The sequence below is a fragment of the Centropristis striata genome, chromosome 4 (assembly GCF_030273125.1).
Source record: "Centropristis striata isolate RG_2023a ecotype Rhode Island chromosome 4, C.striata_1.0, whole genome shotgun sequence".
Lineage (NCBI taxonomy): Eukaryota > Metazoa > Chordata > Actinopteri > Perciformes > Serranidae > Centropristis > Centropristis striata.
The window spans coordinates 42,802,439-42,822,215 of record NC_081520.1 but is presented as its reverse complement, the minus strand read 5'-3'; the positions used below and the strand labels follow the sequence as shown (position 1 = coordinate 42,822,215).

The 19,777-nt window shown below is 39.6% G+C and overlaps 1 protein-coding gene across 1 annotated transcript; it reads right to left on the bottom strand.

Annotated features, from left to right (window-relative positions):
• Positions 1-16,659: 16,659 nt before the first annotated feature.
• p2ry1 (purinergic receptor P2Y1) lies at positions 16,660-19,555 on the bottom strand. The gene is made up of 2 exons (XM_059331316.1): positions 19,278-19,555; positions 16,660-18,988 (listed from the first exon to the last, which is right to left on the bottom strand). The coding sequence occupies exon 2, from the start codon at positions 18,963-18,965 to the stop codon at positions 17,904-17,906; it is 1,062 nt and encodes a 353-aa protein (XP_059187299.1). The 5' UTR covers positions 18,966-18,988; positions 19,278-19,555; the 3' UTR covers positions 16,660-17,903.
• Positions 19,556-19,777: the final 222 nt, after the last annotated feature.

Genomic DNA, 19,777 nt, shown 5'->3' with positions numbered 1-19,777 from the left:
TTGTCCTGGTGGTTAGTTGTCCTGGTGTTTAGTTGTCCTGGTGTTTAGTTGTCCTGGTGTTGAGGCTCTGGTTTGTTTGCTTGTGTCCTAATGTTCCTCTCTCTCTCTCATGCTCACAGTCACATGATCAGAATTAGCTGATAGATAGTTGATGCGATAAGGTTCGTAGCAGTTTGGGCTACTTTCTCGACACACAGATAAGTGATTCAGATTTTTTTTAAGTCTACTTTAACTTTTAACTCCCTCTACTGCAGCTCAGCAAGGTGTCAACTGAAATACAAAAACTTAAAAGTAACTTTCAGACCAACTTTAGAAGATAATCGCTTCATTACGCCACTTCATTAGACTGCTGATTCCTCATATGGAGACTTGTTTGGTGGATGACTTGCACTTTTTTTAGCAACCTGACAATGTAGATTCTGTTTTTGTGTGTCTACCAACCCCTGAGGGAAATATCTGTGTTTTAGTTGTTAAATTATACATTATGTTGTGAAGGTAGATGCTAACTTTCCCTGTCTGGCGTTTGGGGCTCAGCAGCTTGTGTACACTGAGTTTTTGAGCTTTTTCACAGAAACAGCTGCCTACTGCATCAGGAAGCTATTGCAGGCTCAGCTCCCACAAAAAGTAATGCATTGAATCTCATATTCCACTAAAGTTTGTCAATTTATGTAGCATCCAGACGAGGGACACTCTGAGGACAGGAAGGACAGCAGTTGGAGGCAGGAACTGGTCTTTGTGTCCCTTTGGAAACATCTTTACTCTTGTTCTGCTTCAACTTCAACCTAAGATAGAATACCTTAATAAAACTTCTCTAATCCACATATTTAAGCGTTCATGTTATAGCTCATTACCTGCACCGAGGGGCCCGGGCTCTTTGCCCCTGACCTCATACCACTCTCATCTCATATCATCCCAGCATGCTCTAATTGAAACAGCCTGAAATAGCCTGAGGAAGGCTCTGTGTGATCTGCTCAGTACGAGGTGAACGTCTTCAGCAACACAATAAGACATCCAGCGACAGCCTTTAATCCTTCTCCTTGTCCTGTGAGAGTGACAGTAGACTAATTAAAATGTCTGAGACCACTGAGCTAATTAATGGCAGAGATAAGTCCCCTCCAATGTTTTCATCCCTCTGGGACTCAAACAAGTTTCAGGCTGTAAAAAGACTTGTGGCAACATTTTATTACTTGGTTTGGATGCAACGTTTATCGCCCCCTGACCTTGAATTAATTATATTTTCATATTGTATCACCACTCCTGTGTGTGTGTTTTAATTTATGAATGATTCAGATGGTGGGAGTTGCCCATTCATCATTCCAATAGCATCAGAGCACAGTGTAAATAAAAAGCTTGCAGCTATAAAGCCACAGTTATGGCCACAACATGGCCGCGTTCATACATTAGGGCTTTAAAGTGTTACTCATGACACATAATAACTCAGATTAAGGCTGTGGAGGGTTGTTATGTCTCAATCGATTCTTCTTTCTTCTTCTTCAGAGGTTGGTCCCAGCAGCTCCTCTCTCATTGTTACCTCAGCATGTTGTCTCTACAGGTTTCTCCCTTTTAAAGAAAGGGAGAAACTGTTTATTCTTGATCATTGAAATGCTGGTAATATCAGCCAAATGAGCTTTTTGGTGCCCTGGAAACACAAACCCTGTTAAACAGCCAATAAACACAAAATGACAGAAAATAACTTATAAATACTATTTTTAATCAGTCAAATGTTTACGTCTGCATGTTCCTTCTGTATGATAGCCCATGATTTAATTAACCTCAACCATAAATCACATGGAGGATACACTACACACAACCATGTTTGACTTACTAAATGCATTTATTAATACATGGACCATATAACATAAAGCATGAAATTAATTAAACTTAATTAGCTGAACTTTTAAAAGAATAATTTTTGGGCATACATTTGTGCAGATATTCCAGCATTCAAGAGGGAAGACTGGGATGAGTGACAGCTGCTCTGGATCAGACACAAATCAAGTCCATCAGGGTTATGACTTCAACTCAGACCATTCAGTCACCACAATACAAAACACAGATTAAAAGCTAAATATTTTATTGTGGAATTGCAGAACAAGCCGTGGTTCCAGACGTTGGGACCTCCTGAGAGAGTGATGGATCAATCTGTGGAGATGCAGGATTATGATCTAAATGATACATTAGAAATAAAAAGAATCTGCTTCATTGTTTTGTTGTTTTTTCGGACTTATTCCAGCTACAAAGGTTGGGAAGACTGGACCTTTATTTTGTGCAGTGAAGCTAATTGTCCACTGGAGGGCAGCAGACTCACATCAACCTGTCGGTTCACATGTTCAGATGTTGTTCATAACTCAGGTGAGGCAGATTCTCTCCACACTGATGAGACAGAGCTGTGAAATGTGCAGCATATGTGTCATTTTACACAGAAAAACTGGAATGACACATTGAACATTTCTGGGAATTTGCATAAGAAGAAAACACCCACGTGATTGTTTTTTGTTTTGTGTCAGAACATGTTTTATTGCACAACCGTGTAGCCGGATACTACTGTTCCTAAAGAGACATGAATGTGATGATGTTCCTAAAGAGACATGAATATGGTGAAAAATGCAGATGTTGACATCTTGCTGTATGAGAACTCACTATTGTTCAAACTGCAGAAGGAATGAAGACAAAAGTCTGTTGTCTTTAGTCAAACGGCTTTATATTCACCCACAAAGCCAGAACAGTCTGGACAGAAACTGAGAGAGATTGTGACATATACCATTTCTACAAAACAGATTGCAAAATTAATAAAATAAAAAGAAACATGGAGCAAGAGAATAGATGATGTAAGACAAGACAAGAAGAGAAAGAAGAAGTAAATAAAGAGGAAGTGGACAGCGATGGAGAGAAGACACAGGGTCTTTATGCGGCCCACAATGCCAGCCTTCATGTGTGGAATGTGGCCGTCATTAATAATACATACAGTTCTGTTCAGTTCAGTACAGTTGACTGCTGGAGGTTAAAGTTGATGGGCTGAGAGGAACAGCAACTATCATCATCTCACAGAACAGCCTGACATTCTCACTTCCACTGAGGCTGAAGGAGTCTGTGATAATGAGAACGCTGTAAGGAGTGTGTTCTCTTCATGGTTGGAGCTCGTCGGCGCCTCGGGAGGCTGCAGCAGCTCTGAGAATCCTCCGGCAGACGAGAATATTAATATATAATATTAATATATATTCAGTCAGAGCAGACGACATGCTGGAGCGTGATGTCCACGCTCACTGTTGTGGTCGAAGACGAGCGGCACAATCCCAGAAGCAACGTAATTACTGCTGCTGCTAACACAATGGGAGCAATTCATCCATTAAAATAGGAGGTGTGTGTGTGTGTGTGTGTGTGTGTGTGTGTGTCTCTAACCCTCTCCACACTATCTGTGCTAAATAGGAATTGGAATGGCTCCGAGGTCCGCTGGGGGTTTTTTCACCGAAGACCTCGACTCGACTCTAATAACGTGACTGACTGGACTTGGATGACATTTTGGATACAATAATAAGAAATATGTTTGTGTGTTCACATGAGCAGTTTTAGATTGTTTCCTTTGCGGTTAAATCTATACTGGTATAACACCAAATATTGACACTACATTTTCTTGCTTTCAGATAATATGATTGATATCGCTCTCATGTCAAGAAACATTATTTTTAATCTAAGAATAATTATAGAAAATAATGATTGGAAGCAGAGGGAAGCAGCTAGCTTTTGTTTAAAGATGAGAAAAAACCTCTAAGCACCTCTAAAGCTCTTTAATTAATGCAATATATCTAATTTTGTTTAATCCATACTAATACTGAAGTGTAAAAATGATGGCATGGAGGATTATGTGACAAAATTTAAAGACTTTAAGCTGCAACAGCTGAAATAAAAGAAAAGCTGCAGCTTTTGAGAAATAGAACTTCTACTTTGTGCCTGAAGCCTGATTTTTATTCTCACACTTTCAGGCCTTCTGACCCAAGACGGTGTGAAGGTTATGCATGAAAGTTCATTCTTGACTTTGGAAGTAGCAGTTTGACAAAATATTCCCAACTCACTTTTTCACATAGACTTCATTATGAGGATTGCAGGAAAAGTATGGAAAAAGTACAGTAAAACTATCTATATGATATAAAATAAAATACAAATAGTCTTAATAGGAGGACTTTGATTGTGTCATTCTGTCTGAGATTACTTTTATTGTGTTTCAGTATAGTATAATTCACATATAGGTGTAAATTTGTGATTTGACCATCATTAATAAATAGGGGTGCAAAATTAAGAGAATTTTCAAAGTTTGAAACTTTCCAAGGTAATTAACAGGAATTTATGGGAATAAACTGGGAATTTACAAAATTGAAGGTTGGCCCATAACCAGGAATTTAAATATAGTTAATATATCTTAGCATAATCTTGACTAAAACACCCAGATTTCATGCAAGTACACTTCAATATCTCTGCTATTCCTCAATCAGTGTACATAGCTCACTGCTTCCTGAGACCACTTCCTCCATCACATGTTGTTGTTTTTATTTTAAATATTAAAACAAAATTACCCATCTTAACTCCCCATGGAAAGTGTCTGGAAATCCCATTTCCATATGCGTCTGTGTGCCCTGGGCAGAAACACAGAACGATCTTCAGACAATAACAACATTCATCTCCATGCACAACATGCAGCCATTAAATAGTCTTTATCCAAACAATTATCAGACACATTTGAAGCACATATTAACATATAAATAACAGCGCAATCATCCAGTACAACTATAAAATTGCCATTTGTTAAACATTTAAAAACTTGAGTAATGACATTATCAAACCACTTGTATAATAACACTCATCTTTGATTGTTATGGTTAATATTAATTTCTTTTATGTTTCTTTATGAGCCGTGTATATCACTTTCAGGAATCCTGAAACAGAAATCAGCCACCATTCATTTTATTATTCACTGTAGATCAGTGTTATAACACTGGCTCTGTGTGACTGACTTCAGTGGAAACACAGTATAAGTGACTACAGAGAAGGGTCAAAGGTCGCTCCAGACCACAACGACAAACTAGGACTTTCAAATTAATCCATTTTGAGATTTATTTTTTTTAAATAAAAAGTAAAATCTGTCTCCAGTGGTCAGCAGCTCAGACTAGACGAGGACTCAGGGTCAACTCTGACTTCATTTAAAGTGCATCTATCTACATTAATGAGGGAATGACCTTCGACCCTGTCAGCCATAAAACCTTGGACTCCAGCCTCACGCTGCCGTCACCCAACGCTGTCCCAGCTGGATCAATATCTACAATATCTCTGATCAGGTTTATAGTCTGAGATCAGCTACAGGTCCTCCAGCCTGCTGCAGACACAGGAACAGGGTCTCAGTGATCCAGGACCTCAGGCTGACCACAGACACTCAGCTAAGTTTAGCAGGGAATCCAGGACAAGTGGATCAGTTTACACACACACACACACACTCACACACACACACACACACACACACACACACTCACACACACACACACACACACACACACACACACACGTAGAGGGGAATCCCAAACAAGGATCAAAGTAAACTGCAGCCCGTGCAGAAACTGTAGGATCAAGTCAGAATCAGAATCAAGTCATTTACAGGCTGTTATTGGTGCAGTTTCCTCCTAACTGTCAGACTTTAGTTTCCTGAGAGTTTAGAAGGAGTTTTCACAACCGTTTAAACCTGTTATGGTCAGGATCCGTAGTTTCACAATCACAGTATATTCCTCTTTAATGATCCATGCTTTCACTTCATTTAACTGCTTCCCCATCTCACTTCTCTGTCTGACACACTGAGAGACACAACGGCTCTGTTCATCCAGAGGACACACAACATATTACCTGACACCTGACACCTGCACCAGGCAGGAGAGTGTGTGTCCACATGTCTGTGTGTGTGTGTGTGTGTGTGTGTGTGTGTGTGTGTGTTGCCATTCCTCACCTCGCCTCACACACACCATTAATCATTAGGAGCCATTCGGTAGCCACTCCACTCTCACACTGCCACCACTTATAGTCTACACAGACATCTATAAACACACACACACTGACACACACACACACACACACACACTGACACACACACACACACACACACACACACACACACACACACACACACACACACACCACACACACCACACTCACACACACACACAGAAGTGCTAGAATTAATAGGGTGAGGCAGCCAAGCAGGACAGGATAATAGAATCTAAACAAGGAGGCTGAAGGGAGAACAGAGAAGAGGAGAGGAGGAGGAATGGAAGGAGGTGTCTGATCACCAGGAGGAGGTCGGGGAGGAGGAGGTGAATTTATGGAGGAGTGGGAGAGGTCACAAGCAGAACTAGTAACACGGAGTGGGTGTTGGGTTGGAAAAGTACAAATTCATTTTGTCCAGCTGTCTTTCTTTGATTCACTCTCTCTAGATGTGCAGAGGAGCAGCAGTTTAGAGGCAGAATGTTCCGTCAGCTGTTTCTAGAGAGCAGAATGCTGCTGCTGATCATCTCTTTCTCTAACGGATGATGGATGGAGTGGATGGGCAGACTGAGGATGCCTGTGTGTGTGCAGGCTTGTCAATAATTGTGAATACATTTGAGTGGATACTTTAAAAACATAATGAAAATTTAAGGAAATCTGATGTTAAGAAATAAAAAAAGAATTTCTTCCTTGCAGTTATGCATGTATGCTTCTGCAGACAAGTTTAAATCTCTGCCTGTCCAAACTAATATAGCCATGACAGTAGACAACCCTGTTATATATTACAAAATTGAATTATTCACAGACATCTTCAGCCCAGTAAGATATATTCAGTCACCACAGCTTCCAGTTGGGCGCACTAGATTAGTGTCACCAATTCATTGTCTGACTAAATGTGAAATATGATCAGAATCTCCTCTAATGTGATGAAATATGGCCAGAAAAGTGTTTATTGCAGAAACTTGAGATGTTGCGGTTACATTGACTTTTTGGATGCAACATGACATCTTTTCATTATTTGTGTGAAATTTTGTCTTGCAAATTCTTGAGCTACGGTGAAATACACCTTTTGTGAGATCAGATCACAATGACCTTTGACCTCTGACCATTAAAATCTAAATCAGTGGATAAACACTGTTTATAATAGCAATGTTCACATTTCATAACAGTTCTAATTCACTGCTTGATTCATTAGTGAACCAGGGAGTGGTCACACTTTGTTTAGATGTAAAGAGGAAATAATTAGACCTTCCTTTGGTACATTTCACACTCCAAACACACCCAAACCAACAATGCTGCAGCAATAAAACACTGAGAGTCATCTGCAGAGCATGCATGCTGTGTCTCAGTGTATTGATCGATTGCTGATAAGCTCTACCTGGTGGATCATTAACACTCACATGCCAGAACAGGAAGTTCAGCTCCAGAAGCTGCAGAGAGAAGAATCCTGTTTCTACCATCTGCAGCCTGCACACGTACAGTATGTGGAGAGAAAGTGACTAAACAATGGTGGTACAGAAAATTACTTTGAAGTGATTCTCTTTGAAGTAGCTCAATTACTGTTACAAAGGCAGAGTTAAGTGCCAATTAGCACCATGTGTCCGCTTTAAGGGAGATTTACTATCACGGCTTTTTCATGTCAATTTTCAAAGCTGCAGTTGTTAATTAGATTCTAAATGATTTTTTTAAGCCCTTCACTAAAAATGTTTTAAACTTTATCAGATTTGTAATAAAATAAAATAAAAATAAGTTTGAATTAGAGTTATTTGTGATAGAAACATTTCTACTGTTTCATTTTACCAGCAGTAGCAGTCAGTCTGATTTATATATAAATCACAGAGACAAAGGCCGAGCTTAACAGGATGTGATTATTGTTGGTTGTTTTTAATGAATAAAATACGATTTAAAAAAATTAACATTCCCATTCCCCATGTTTCCTAATCCACTGTGATCTCTCACTGAGCACCAGGAAGTAACTCATAGTGTCCCAGTAACTCATAGTGTCCCAGTAACTCATAGTGTCCCAGTAACTCATCAGTGTCCCAGTAACTCATCAGTGTCCCAGTAACTCATAGTGTCCCAGTAACTCATCAGTGTCCCAGTAACTCATAGTGTCCCAGTAACTCATAGTGTCCCAGAGTTAACAGGCTGCAGCTGCACATTCTGTCCAGCTTGTTGCTATTGTGCCAAATCATTATATACAGTATAACTTCAATATACTTTAATTACAGTACACAACAAAACTATTTCACATTACATTCCACATGCAGGAATAAATGTGCATGGCCAGAATCAGAAAAAGGACACTTGGGATATAAACTATGTCAAACTCTTGCCAAACTTAGAGGTTTTGGTCCAGATCACACATTTTACCTCCTGCACCAGATCAGTCACTGGAAACTCTAAAAACTCTAAACTCAGTGAAAAAAAAAAGATGAAACACTTCCTTTTTTAAATTATATTCTGAACTTGAAATAGAGTATAACAACAAACATAATGTATAACAGCAGAACACGTCAATCAGTAAAGATGGTGAATCATCCATGCATGCCATAGATTACTTACATGTTTCTTATTTATCTTCTTAGCATAGAAACATATAAAAGGCTCAGAGAGGATTTTGAGAGTATATATATATATATATATATATATATATATATATATATATATATATATATATATATATATATATATACAGCAGCAGAAGCAGCAGTCAGGACCATAGACTATAGAAATAAGGTCAGGACCCATATTATATTACATAATGCTCCATGCTGCGTGACGCTCTGGATAAAACGTCATAATCACAAAACTCACCATCTATATGTTCACTGGTTTAACTTTATTATAAAGATGTCATATTTGGCTGTTTTGATCACAAAAAGAACGATGATGATGCATATTTTTTATAAATGTAATTTTTCTTTTTGCTAAAATACCACAGTTTTCAAGTAAAGAAACAAATTTATTTTTGTTGAAGTCAGAGTTTGAACAGTATATCTCAACAACATATGCACGGCCTTTAATGTCTTTAACGTGTAATCTACCGTCTGTTTATTTTATTATTATTTATCTATTTGTTTTTGCTTCATTCTTTTCCATTTAATTTCTCCTCTATTTTTTTTGTTTCTATTTTTTGTATTGTTTATTTTTGTGTAACTCGTTTCCACCTCTTTGTAACTGCAATGTCTTGCTGTTTGATATAAATTAATAATAATGAAAAATAAAAAAATAAAAAAACTCATCATCTAAACGCTTCCACTGTGACAGCGAGACGGACGGCACGATGACCTTTCACCTTTTCATCATGTGACATAAAACTAACTGACGTCACTCACATTCATAATAGTTAAATGATAATAGTTAAATGTTCTTGTTAATAAGGGCAACGGACAGGCCTTAAAAATAAAAATAAAAATAAAAATAAAGAAAAGAAAAGAAAAGAAAAGAAAAGATGTAAATCCAGGAGCAGCTGCTTGAGAACCATAACAGCATGTTGCAGCACCAAACATTCTCCAGTAATTTTAGTGTGAATGCTCAGGAAAAGCAATAAAAACATAATTTAAAAAGTCTTGATTGTTTGTGGCTGCAGCTGCTGGTGTGATAAACTAAACACAGACATCTATTGAACATTATGAGTAGTTATGAGTTCTGATGGCCTCACAGTCAGGGAGCAGCTGGATGCAATAACAGCATATAATAAAGGTCTGATCACTGAAAAACAGTAAATAAATATATTTCATATGTTCCAAAAACATTCTAAATATTTCCCTACAGTATAATGATCTGATTCTGGGCACATTACATCTGAACTAGAGGTCTGTAGCTTAAATAGATCCATCATATAAATTCATTTATGACTATTTAAAGAGTCATATATGCATAAATACACATCAGTGAACACTATAGTACAATGCATTATAAACTTGTTCAAAGCTTCTATAGAAACCACATGATAAACATGTATAGTAGAGATTCATCTGTCTGTCAGGTCTAATGACTTATAAATAACTTAAATATAACATGATCAGAGCCTGGGTCTTCTTTTATTGATTATCTGTCTGAAGAAGAGACGCTGTAAATATCATCATGGGAGTAAAATAAATAAATGTAATATATTGGAGCATTATCTGTTGTTGGACTCTACTTCTCCTTCTATAACATATTTAAATTACAAATGACATAAAATTGATGACATGTTGGATTTTTTAAAAATAATCGACTGCAGCAAAAAAATATCAAAAAAATTAAAATTTCTAAGATGTATTGTTTTGTTTTTTTTTCACTTTGAGCTCCGAGAGGTAATGTCATAGTTCTAGCATAGTTTAGCAACATTAATGTGTGTTTGATCGCTGTCAATCAAATCAGATCAAGTTCCCATTTAGTTATTGTCTGTCTGACTGTTCAGCTCTCTATTATCTGTTTTCTATATTTTCTATAGATATCTATTATCTGTTTTCTATATTTTCTATAGATATCTATATCTGTTTTCTATATTTTCTATAGATATCTATTATCTGTTTTCTATATTTTCTATAGATATCTATATCTGTTTTAAACACACGGGTTCTTTGGAGCCCACAGAGCGAGAGACCTGCAGCCAATGAGATCTTCAGCTTCATGCATGGAATCAATTCCTGAGTTTAGTGGTTTCCTTCTAATATTTGAGATCTCCTGAAGAGCATTTTGAGATAATAACAGAGCCATAAACTATGTTTATCAAGCTAAATTGTTAAAGGGTTTCATGAAGTTGTAGCTCAAGCCATGGTTATTATAGTTAACGAAAACTAACAAAATAACGAAAACTAAAATTGAAAAAACATTTTCGTTAACTGAAATAAAAATAAAAACTAGAGTTTTTTCAAAAACGATAACTAACTGAAACTGTATTGTGTGGTAACAAAACTAACTAAAACTAACTGAAAATGTCCTTAGTTTTCGTTTTTGCCAACTTTTTTCATTCATAATTCAGTGTTTCTATTTCAACATGCAGGAACACATGGTGAATATGTTTACTGAGACTGGGATGTTTACACTAGAACCAAAATACAAAACACCAGAACTGTAAGAGTTAATAACCTTATTGGGGCTGAGATGATAAACCAAAGGAAATGAAGGCACATACTCATTACAAAAAAACTAAAACTAACACTAAAACTAATAAAAACTAAACTAAAACTAAGCATTTTCAAAAAATAAAAACTAAACTAAAACTAGCAAACTCACTCTAAAAACTAACTAAAACTAACTGAATTTGAAAACAAAAATTCACAACGAAATTAAAACTAAAACAAATGAAAAATCCAAAACTATTATAACCTTGGCTCAAGCTGTCTAGTGGTCCGTCTTCTAACCCGGAGCTGCAGGAGGAGAAAGACGACTCCTCTCCTTCCTTGGACGGCTGTGTTTGATGTGGCTATGTCTCAATATCTCCATTATTCACCTGCTGTATATATAGATATGCCTACATAACACTCATTGCACAGCTCTTGTTCCATCTCGCTTCAAGCATATTCTCTTCTGTAACACGCTGACATTGTGTGAATACGGAGCCGTGGATGTGATCTGCTGCTACATAAACTTAGTTCTCCAGAGATTCCTCCTGCAGCCTGCAGCAGACTGACGGGTTCCAGCTAATAAAAGCGTTGGACTCTCAGTGGAGTGAACAGCTCATCATCCTTTACTGTAGAATCACAACCTGCAGACCAGCTGCAGGCTAAATGATGCTTAGTTTTTAGTTCCTATTTCATACTTTTTGAACAATATCTTAGTTTTTGAAGTCACGCTTGTCTTCTAAAGCTCTTCTGGTGAGGCCTTTGGTACTCATTTAGTTCTAACTTCATTTTAATGTGGATCTTGTTTCAGAAATGATTGCAAATATTTCTAGAAACTCTAAACTGTTTTCTTTTTGGCTTCATGATGGATTGCCCTTGTTATTAGATTAGCCTTTACATTTCACAGTGTATTTTGACTCCAGACAAAGAGAAACAGCTCCTGGTATAGAATCAGATAGATGAGTCAGGTTTGTTTGTTCCTTTTCAACAAAATCTCTTTATTTTATGATTGTGACCTTGATCCATTAGTCTTCCTCCTTCACTGAGCCTATACATTCTCTATGTATACTGCACAGAACAGCAGATGCTCTTTTATTTTTAGCTTTCATCCTTAACACTTCTTTCTCTTTCTGCTGCAGTATTTTTTGTGCCTACAGCACATTTGGTCAGGCCGTAGTTCAGCCTGTTTGCCTTATCGGGTCCCTCCCGATCCTTTAAAGCAGCGAGCACCTTTTATTTAACCTCAGTTCATTTCAGAGCTCCACTTGCTATCTCATAACTCTTATCAGACAGGCCAGCTCGTCTGGCTCCGTCTCACAACGCTTTTGTCACCTTGCAGCAGCATTTCTGATATCTGTTCTTAAAGGGCAGACTGCCTCAGCTTTACCTTCCAGATCCACTATAAGTCCAAACCGCTTTGAGACTTTCAGACGTCCTGCAGGTCCGGATCAAACCGCTTGATCGGGTCATTGGAAGCCCATTGTACGAAATCAACGACATGAGTTTGTGGGTGTCAGCCAGAAAGCCGATCGTTCAAGTTGATCGATGACGACGCCAAGAAGCGGCAGAAAATCAAGCAGAAGCCAGACGGGAGTGGCTGCAGAGATATTGATCGTAAACCTGATGACAGTGGAAATATGACAGCACACGCTCCCTCTCACACTGTTTCTCCCATCTCATCCTTATATAATATATTATATTATTATATTATATCACACTTCTTATATACAGGCCCAGTCTAATGTTATTGTTACTGGCAGCAGGCCAGGCCATAGGCATGATTCTACAGCAGCTCATAGAGTTCATAATGGTGACAGTCCCCATTCACTCCTATGCTCACATCATCTGTACAGTAACAGAGGAAGAAGTGTTGATGGAGGTCTATATGTTAGATGGAGGTCTATATGTTAGATGGAGGTCTATATGTTAGATGGAGGTCTATATTTAGCTTTAACATGTGCAGAATGTCTGACAACATGATGAACATGGAGTGGTTTCATTGGCTCAGAGCCACCAGAGGGGACGGCGGACATGTTGCCTGAAGACTCTCGTATCAAATCAGTCTCCAGGTTGAGAGCAGCCACGCCCCGGGTCATCGTGATTCTGATTCTATCACTCATGCTCCATGGCAGCATACAGTTTTTATTTTTTTTATCTTGGCAGGATTGTTGTGGGTGCAGACAAACACAACAGGATGGATGGTCATCGTTAGATTATACAATAAAATTAACAATTAAAACAAAAACAATCAGTAATTACTCATATTTTCTTGCTTTTATTAACATATATTTTGCTTTTATGTATTTTTTTCTGCTTTATAAATGTAGTTGCTCTTGTGTTTGTTACAATGCTTATTATTTCATATTAATTTATTAAACTGTGAATTAATGTGGTATAAATAAATCTTATATTTACCTACAGTGGTGGAAAAGGTATTCAGATGCGCTACTTAAGTAAAAGTAGCAAGATTACAATGTAAAAATACTCTTTTATATATGGCACATTAAAAAATGGACTTGTCAGAATTATCAGCAAAATGTATGTAAAGTATGAAAGTCAAAATAAAAAAGCCATTGCTGTTAGCTGTTAGCTGCTGCAGAGGAGCTCATTTTACCCATTATATACAGTCAAGGAAACATTATTAGACCTCCTTGTTTTCATCATTTTCTTGTTCATTTTAATGCTTGGTACAACTAAAGGTACATTTGTTTGGACAGATATAATTATAACAATAAAAATAGCTCATAAGAGTTTAATTAAATAAGAGCTGATATATATATATATAGTTGTTTTTCATGGTTTTCTTGATAATAATCAAAATCATTATCAAAAAAAACATGTAAATGTCCAGATATCAGCTCTTAAATTAAACTCTCATGAGCTATTTTTGTTGTTATAATTATATCTGTCCAAACAAATGAACCTTTAGTTCATAATAATTGTTTCCATGACTGTATAAAGCTGATAGTGTCTGTTCTAAAGGAAACCAGAAGAAGATCTGAGTATAAACACATTGTGTCACATGAACACACACTCGTCTGTGAACTCTATAAAAAGACTTTAGGTGTTATCTGACATTCACACACTGACAATCAGCTTCAGCAGCCAAACGATGACGCTTTAGTCTCGAGCGGCGTCTTCCGTCCAACCTGAGAAAATATTCTTCACACTTGTCTGTATTAACATCCTGTCACTGAGGTGAGATCTATGCTTACCTGCCCACCACTGTTTGGTTTGGAGTCCTGTCTCAAAGGTACACAGCTGCATGGTTTATCATTTTACAAAGTTCAAAATAACGTCCCAAGTATGTCATTACACTGTGACATGACCATATAAGTAGAATAACGCTCCATGCTGGATGCTAGCAGGAGCACTGTGCTGTAAACAAGAGTCACTAAACAAAATATTTGACTCTAACATGTTTACTTCACTGCTACATTTGGAAAACATGAATACCTGGTTGTGTGAGTTCTTTGATAAACTGCATGGTGTAATGTACAAACACTAGCTCTCTCCGGCTCTGCACATCCTCAGCAGAGCAGAGTTTCCACTGAGTACAAAAAAATATAATCAAAAAATCATGCATAATGTGCATCATGCAGTAACATTCTCATGTATCTTGTACATTCTCATCATTTTCTGTTAAGAGAAAAAAAGAGAAGTCAAGTGCAGATGGACGAAACATTCTAAATAATCTAAATCTGCTCGGTAACGCCCCCTGAGCTCCTTATAAGGCCTGCTGGCTAAAAACAGGAAGCTGAGCAGTAAAACCATCAAACTGGTCATCAAAGTTTCAGAAAGTAAACCATACTTTCCAGAGCGTCAATATAGTAAAACATATTTTAATAAAAAACATACACAAACAACACAATATTAAAACATATAATATTTAAATATATGAAGACAATTATCTACTTTTATAATAATCAATTAATGTGTTTATCTTCCTAAAATAGAAAACGTATAGGCTGTTTCCTTGTTTCTGTTTTATTTTACTAGTGCTTGTAGCAAAATAAGAAAACTAAATTGAACTAATAAATTATGGATAAAAACTAAAATAAGGGGACCTTTGTATGATGCTTTCTGCATGAGGCCCAATGTTTATTTAATTATGTAATTTTATTATGCATGTAAAATCGGGAAAGAAGTCCTCATAAAAGGGTTACAGGTTGTTGTCTGATTCACTTTAATGCAGCAGAAACGTGGGAACTTAATTATTGGCTCTTATATTTCCTCATGTGGTTTTTGTCACATGATCAATGGATCCACTAGGTTTTGTTCGACCACACCACTTTGATCAGTTTGTCCCGTGACGGTTTCTATCATGTGTTCCTCTCCAAACACCAGCCTGACATTTGGATCATGTCTGGTTGTTGTGTGGTTAGCGGTGAATAGCAGGGCCTGTGATGGATGTGGTGGTGCCAGCTCCTTCTGTAAATCTCCCTGAACAAAGCAGGCTGACTGTGATTACCCTGCAGGCCTGCCACCAACACTGGCTCTGGTAAAAAACACACTAACTTTCTCCTCCACAGCTGCTTTACTCTTCCTATCGGCTCTTCCTTCTGTCTCTTCCCAGCTTTATTCAAATAGTATTCCCCTGAAGGTGTTAAACGCAGAGAAGAAAAGCCTCTTTCTAATTCTAGAGTCAGAATAAAAGAGAGGAGGATGTGAGTGAAAAGAGGTGAAAGGTGGCTGAGAAAGCAGGGAGGAGATTCTGGCAAGCACCCGACTCTGCAAGTCAAGATTTGACACTCAGGCTCCAAAGCTCTGAGGCTGGCTCGATATGTGCAGGCTGGATCTAACCTTCCTTTCATCTGATCACAGAACACAGGAGATATATATTCTGCACATAAACACATGGACATACATATTAATATAGCTTGGCCCATGTGCATGTCACAGTGTCTCCTTTTGATGATAAAACAGCAGAAATGACCAACAAACAGAAATAACGGCTACAACAGCCACCTACTTGGATAAGGTCTCTGCTGCCTTCAGGCTTCTAACACACACACACACACACACACACACACACACACACACACACACACACACACACACACACACACACAGAGCGAGACACATGTTTGCCAAGTCCAGCTATGCAGTTTTCACCTCAAAGCCAGGAAATCAAAAGCCGTTTGTATTCCTGGTCCTGGTAGTGAAGGGGGGCCCTGAGGTCCTGTCTGCATCAATAACCCAGCTCCATTGTGACGGACACAAAAGCTGTCTTAGGATAAGCCAGGAGAAAAAGGTGCCACTCTTTATTCCGTCCTCGTCCCCTCACTTCCTCCTGGCTTGGTTAAAAAATCAGTCAACAGGAGCGGGAAGAGAGGAGGAGCAGGAGGAGCAGGAGGAGCAGGAGGAGGAGGAGGAGCAGGAGGAGCAGGAGGAGCAGGAGGAGCAGGAGGAGCAGGAGGAGCAGGAGGAGGCCCTAATGTCTCCACATGCAACATGTTTGTTCACTCGTAACAATTCACTAATGTAGCTGAGGACACGAGCAGCTGGAACAAACAAGATGCTACAAGTCATAGATTTAAAATGAGATATCATATTTAAAATAATTAAGTCTGATTTCATTCTCTGACATGTTTTAAATATAAAAATTTATTGACAAAGATACACGTGGCCCCATATATCCTGTACAGGTGATTCAGATCCTCTTGACAATAACTGACCACATTACAGATTTACAAAGGTATTAGCACAGACATCAAACACTACATAGTTCAGGTGAAACACACTGAGAGCTCACAATCATTTCTCCAGAGTGATTACAACAGATGCAAAAGAGAAATGACTTTCTGTCAAAACACGGACACAGTGCAGTATTTACTTTGAGGTATCTCATACAAACAAGTCTTCAATATGTCGTCACCAAGCAGTGATCGAGTGTGTCTGCTCATTTAAAGATGTGATTTTTTCTCTACGCTGCAATAAACATTAGGATAGTTAGAACCTGCTGCAGTTAGTCAGCGTTTCACTGTGTGATACTCATGCACCGAAACGTCTGGATTAGTGAGACTGACGTGAACAAAACAACACCAACTACTGTGGAACGTCACAACATCCTGTACAGCGCACATCAACAACATTCACTGGAGTATCATATACACAAAATACTGTAAGTATTATCTTCTCTTTTTCTGTCAGGAACATGTTAACAAGGAGAGAATAACTGGTAACAGAGCCGCTGTGGACCTTCACCTCAGAGCTGTCAAAATGAAAAACTAGAGACCACATTCCTGGTCCAGTCAGTAATAGATGGAGGGAGAAATGAGGAGTGATAGGTACTCTGAGCAGAGTCTCCAGTCATAGTGCATTATAACGTGTGCACGGCAGCATCCATGCAGCAGTCTCAGCTTCAGTGCATTTACTTTCCCTCTAAAAGCCATCCCAGGTACACTTCCTTAACCACCAGCTCTCACCTGCTTAATGGCTATTGATTAAGCATCAGCTGGTGGCTGGAGGACTCTCACTCCTATTTCCTCCACAACAAATTGATGAACGCCACACTAGAGCTTGTAGTGAAGCCTATTTCCCCCCAGCTCGCCTGGTCATAATGATCATTTTGTCCGAAGTGTAAGCAACACCTACTGCTCGATTAGAAAGAAGAGTGATGGCTCTAACATTTAGAGAACGGGACGATACAGTACGATAGCTTATCAACATGACAGGCTGCAGGCAGGTGATGGTCACCACAGGGTTAATGAGTCTTTCTCCTCCGGCTCTATAAACCAGCAGCCTTCAGTCCACACAGTGCATTTACTTGTTACAAAGTCCAACATGGTTTCTAAAGCTAACAGAGACCCACAGGCGTGCCGGTCCCCGTCACAGCCTCCGGTCCCCGTTCTCCACGTACTCCGCCAGGCTGTTCAGAGCCGTCTCCTCGCTCTTGGACTGCAGGACGTTGTCCCCCTTCCTGGAGGGCTTCTTAGTGGCCCGTGAAAGCTTCCTCCTGAACGTATCTCCAGCCAGGAAGTAAAGAACAGGATCCACACAGCTGTTGAGGCTGGCCAGCCCCCGCGTCACCTGGTAGGTGGCGTAGACGCGGTTGTTGAAGTCACACATGTCGGGGCTCTGGAAGTACAGCCGGGCCCGCATGTTCAGGTTCTTCATCACGTGGAACGGCAGGTAGGACACGGCGAAGACCGCCAGCACGATGATCACCAGGTGGATGGATTTCTGCCGCAGCGGCACGTTGTTCATATCGTTATAGATCAACGACTTGACTATCATGCCGTAGCAACAGAATATGATGATGAAGGGGATGCAGAAACCAAACACAGTCAAAGTCATGCTGTAGATGAAATAACCAGGCAGCTCATCCTCCGTGGTGGTGTCATAACAAGTGGTGGCATTACGCTTTAAGCCGGTCCTGGAGTAATACAGGATGGGGGAGATGGCTATAACCACCACCACCCACACTAACGCGCTGGTAATAACAGCGTTCTTCTTCTTCAGTCTGCCCAGAGACTTGAGCGGGTGCACCACCCCGGTGTACCTGTGGACGCTGATGCAGGTCAGGAACAGAATACTCCCGTAAAGATTCACATGGAATATAAATCGCTGCAGGCGGCACAGAATATCCCCGAATATCCAGTCGGTTTTGTTGAAGTAGTAGAAGATGAGGAAGGGCAGCGAGAGCACGTAGCAGAAGTCAGCCAGCGCCAGGTTGAACATGTAGACGGAGATGCTGCTCCACGGCCTCATGTGGCACACGAACATCCAGATGGCCAGGCTGTTGCCCACCAGCCCCGTGATGAAGACCATGATGTACACAGTGGGCAGGTAGTAGAACTGGAAGCCGGTCTTGGTGAGGGAACATCCTCGGGTGTGATTGTGGAGGTCTGAGACATTCAGCAGGGAGGTCAGGTTCAGGTCTGTGGTCATGGTGTCAGGGGCAGAGGCAGGTCCTGGAGGAGGACACAGTTCATTTTAAAGCTTATATTTGGAACTCAAAAACAATCCTAAACACACAATAATAAGTTAAATATAGCAGGGAGCTGTTGCAACATGCTGTTGCTTTCAATGTAAATGCATTCAGAAGCAGTCGTGCACAGACTCGACGTTTAAGCTCCAAAGTTAATATCGCGGAACGCCTCCATGCAGTCTGATAAACAGTCACACAGCAGAGAGAGACAGACAGACAGAGAGAGACAGAGAGAGACAGACAGAGAGGATTAGAAGCATTACAACACTCACCGCTCACACAGACTTGTATTCCACATTCCTGTAGCTGCACACTTGCAAAGGTTTCAGTCAACACGCTGGATGGGGCGTTCCGAGCTGTCAGGTGTCTCCATTCAGCCCTAAACTGTGTTTCAAAGTTGCGATATCCTTCAGGTTTGCGCTGACACTTGAAGGGGGAAACAGTCCGCCGTGGGTCGGTCACGAGTTCCCCCAGCAGCGGGGAGAGAGACAGCTGCAGGATCTGGCACGGAGCAGAATCACTAGCAGCTCCTCGAGCTGAGGAGGCGCTGCGCTATGGAGAGGGAGGTGCAGCTTCCCTCTCCAAACGCGCTCTTTCTGTCCCGCCCTCCTCTCATTGGACCCTGATCAGATCTGGCCTGCCAGCACGAGCAGGGCAGTGATGTGAAAATATTCTGTAGATAGCCTTTACACATCTGAGCCAGCATAGGATCATGTGTGTTTGGAGTTAAAATGATCTAAATATCACAATATTCTAATCTGGCACATTTAGG

Excerpts from the sequence above, each read along its gene's own strand:
- p2ry1 (XM_059331316.1), bottom strand. The coding sequence starts at position 18,965 with ATGACCACAGACCTGAACCTGACCTCCCTGCTGAATGTCTCAGACCTC.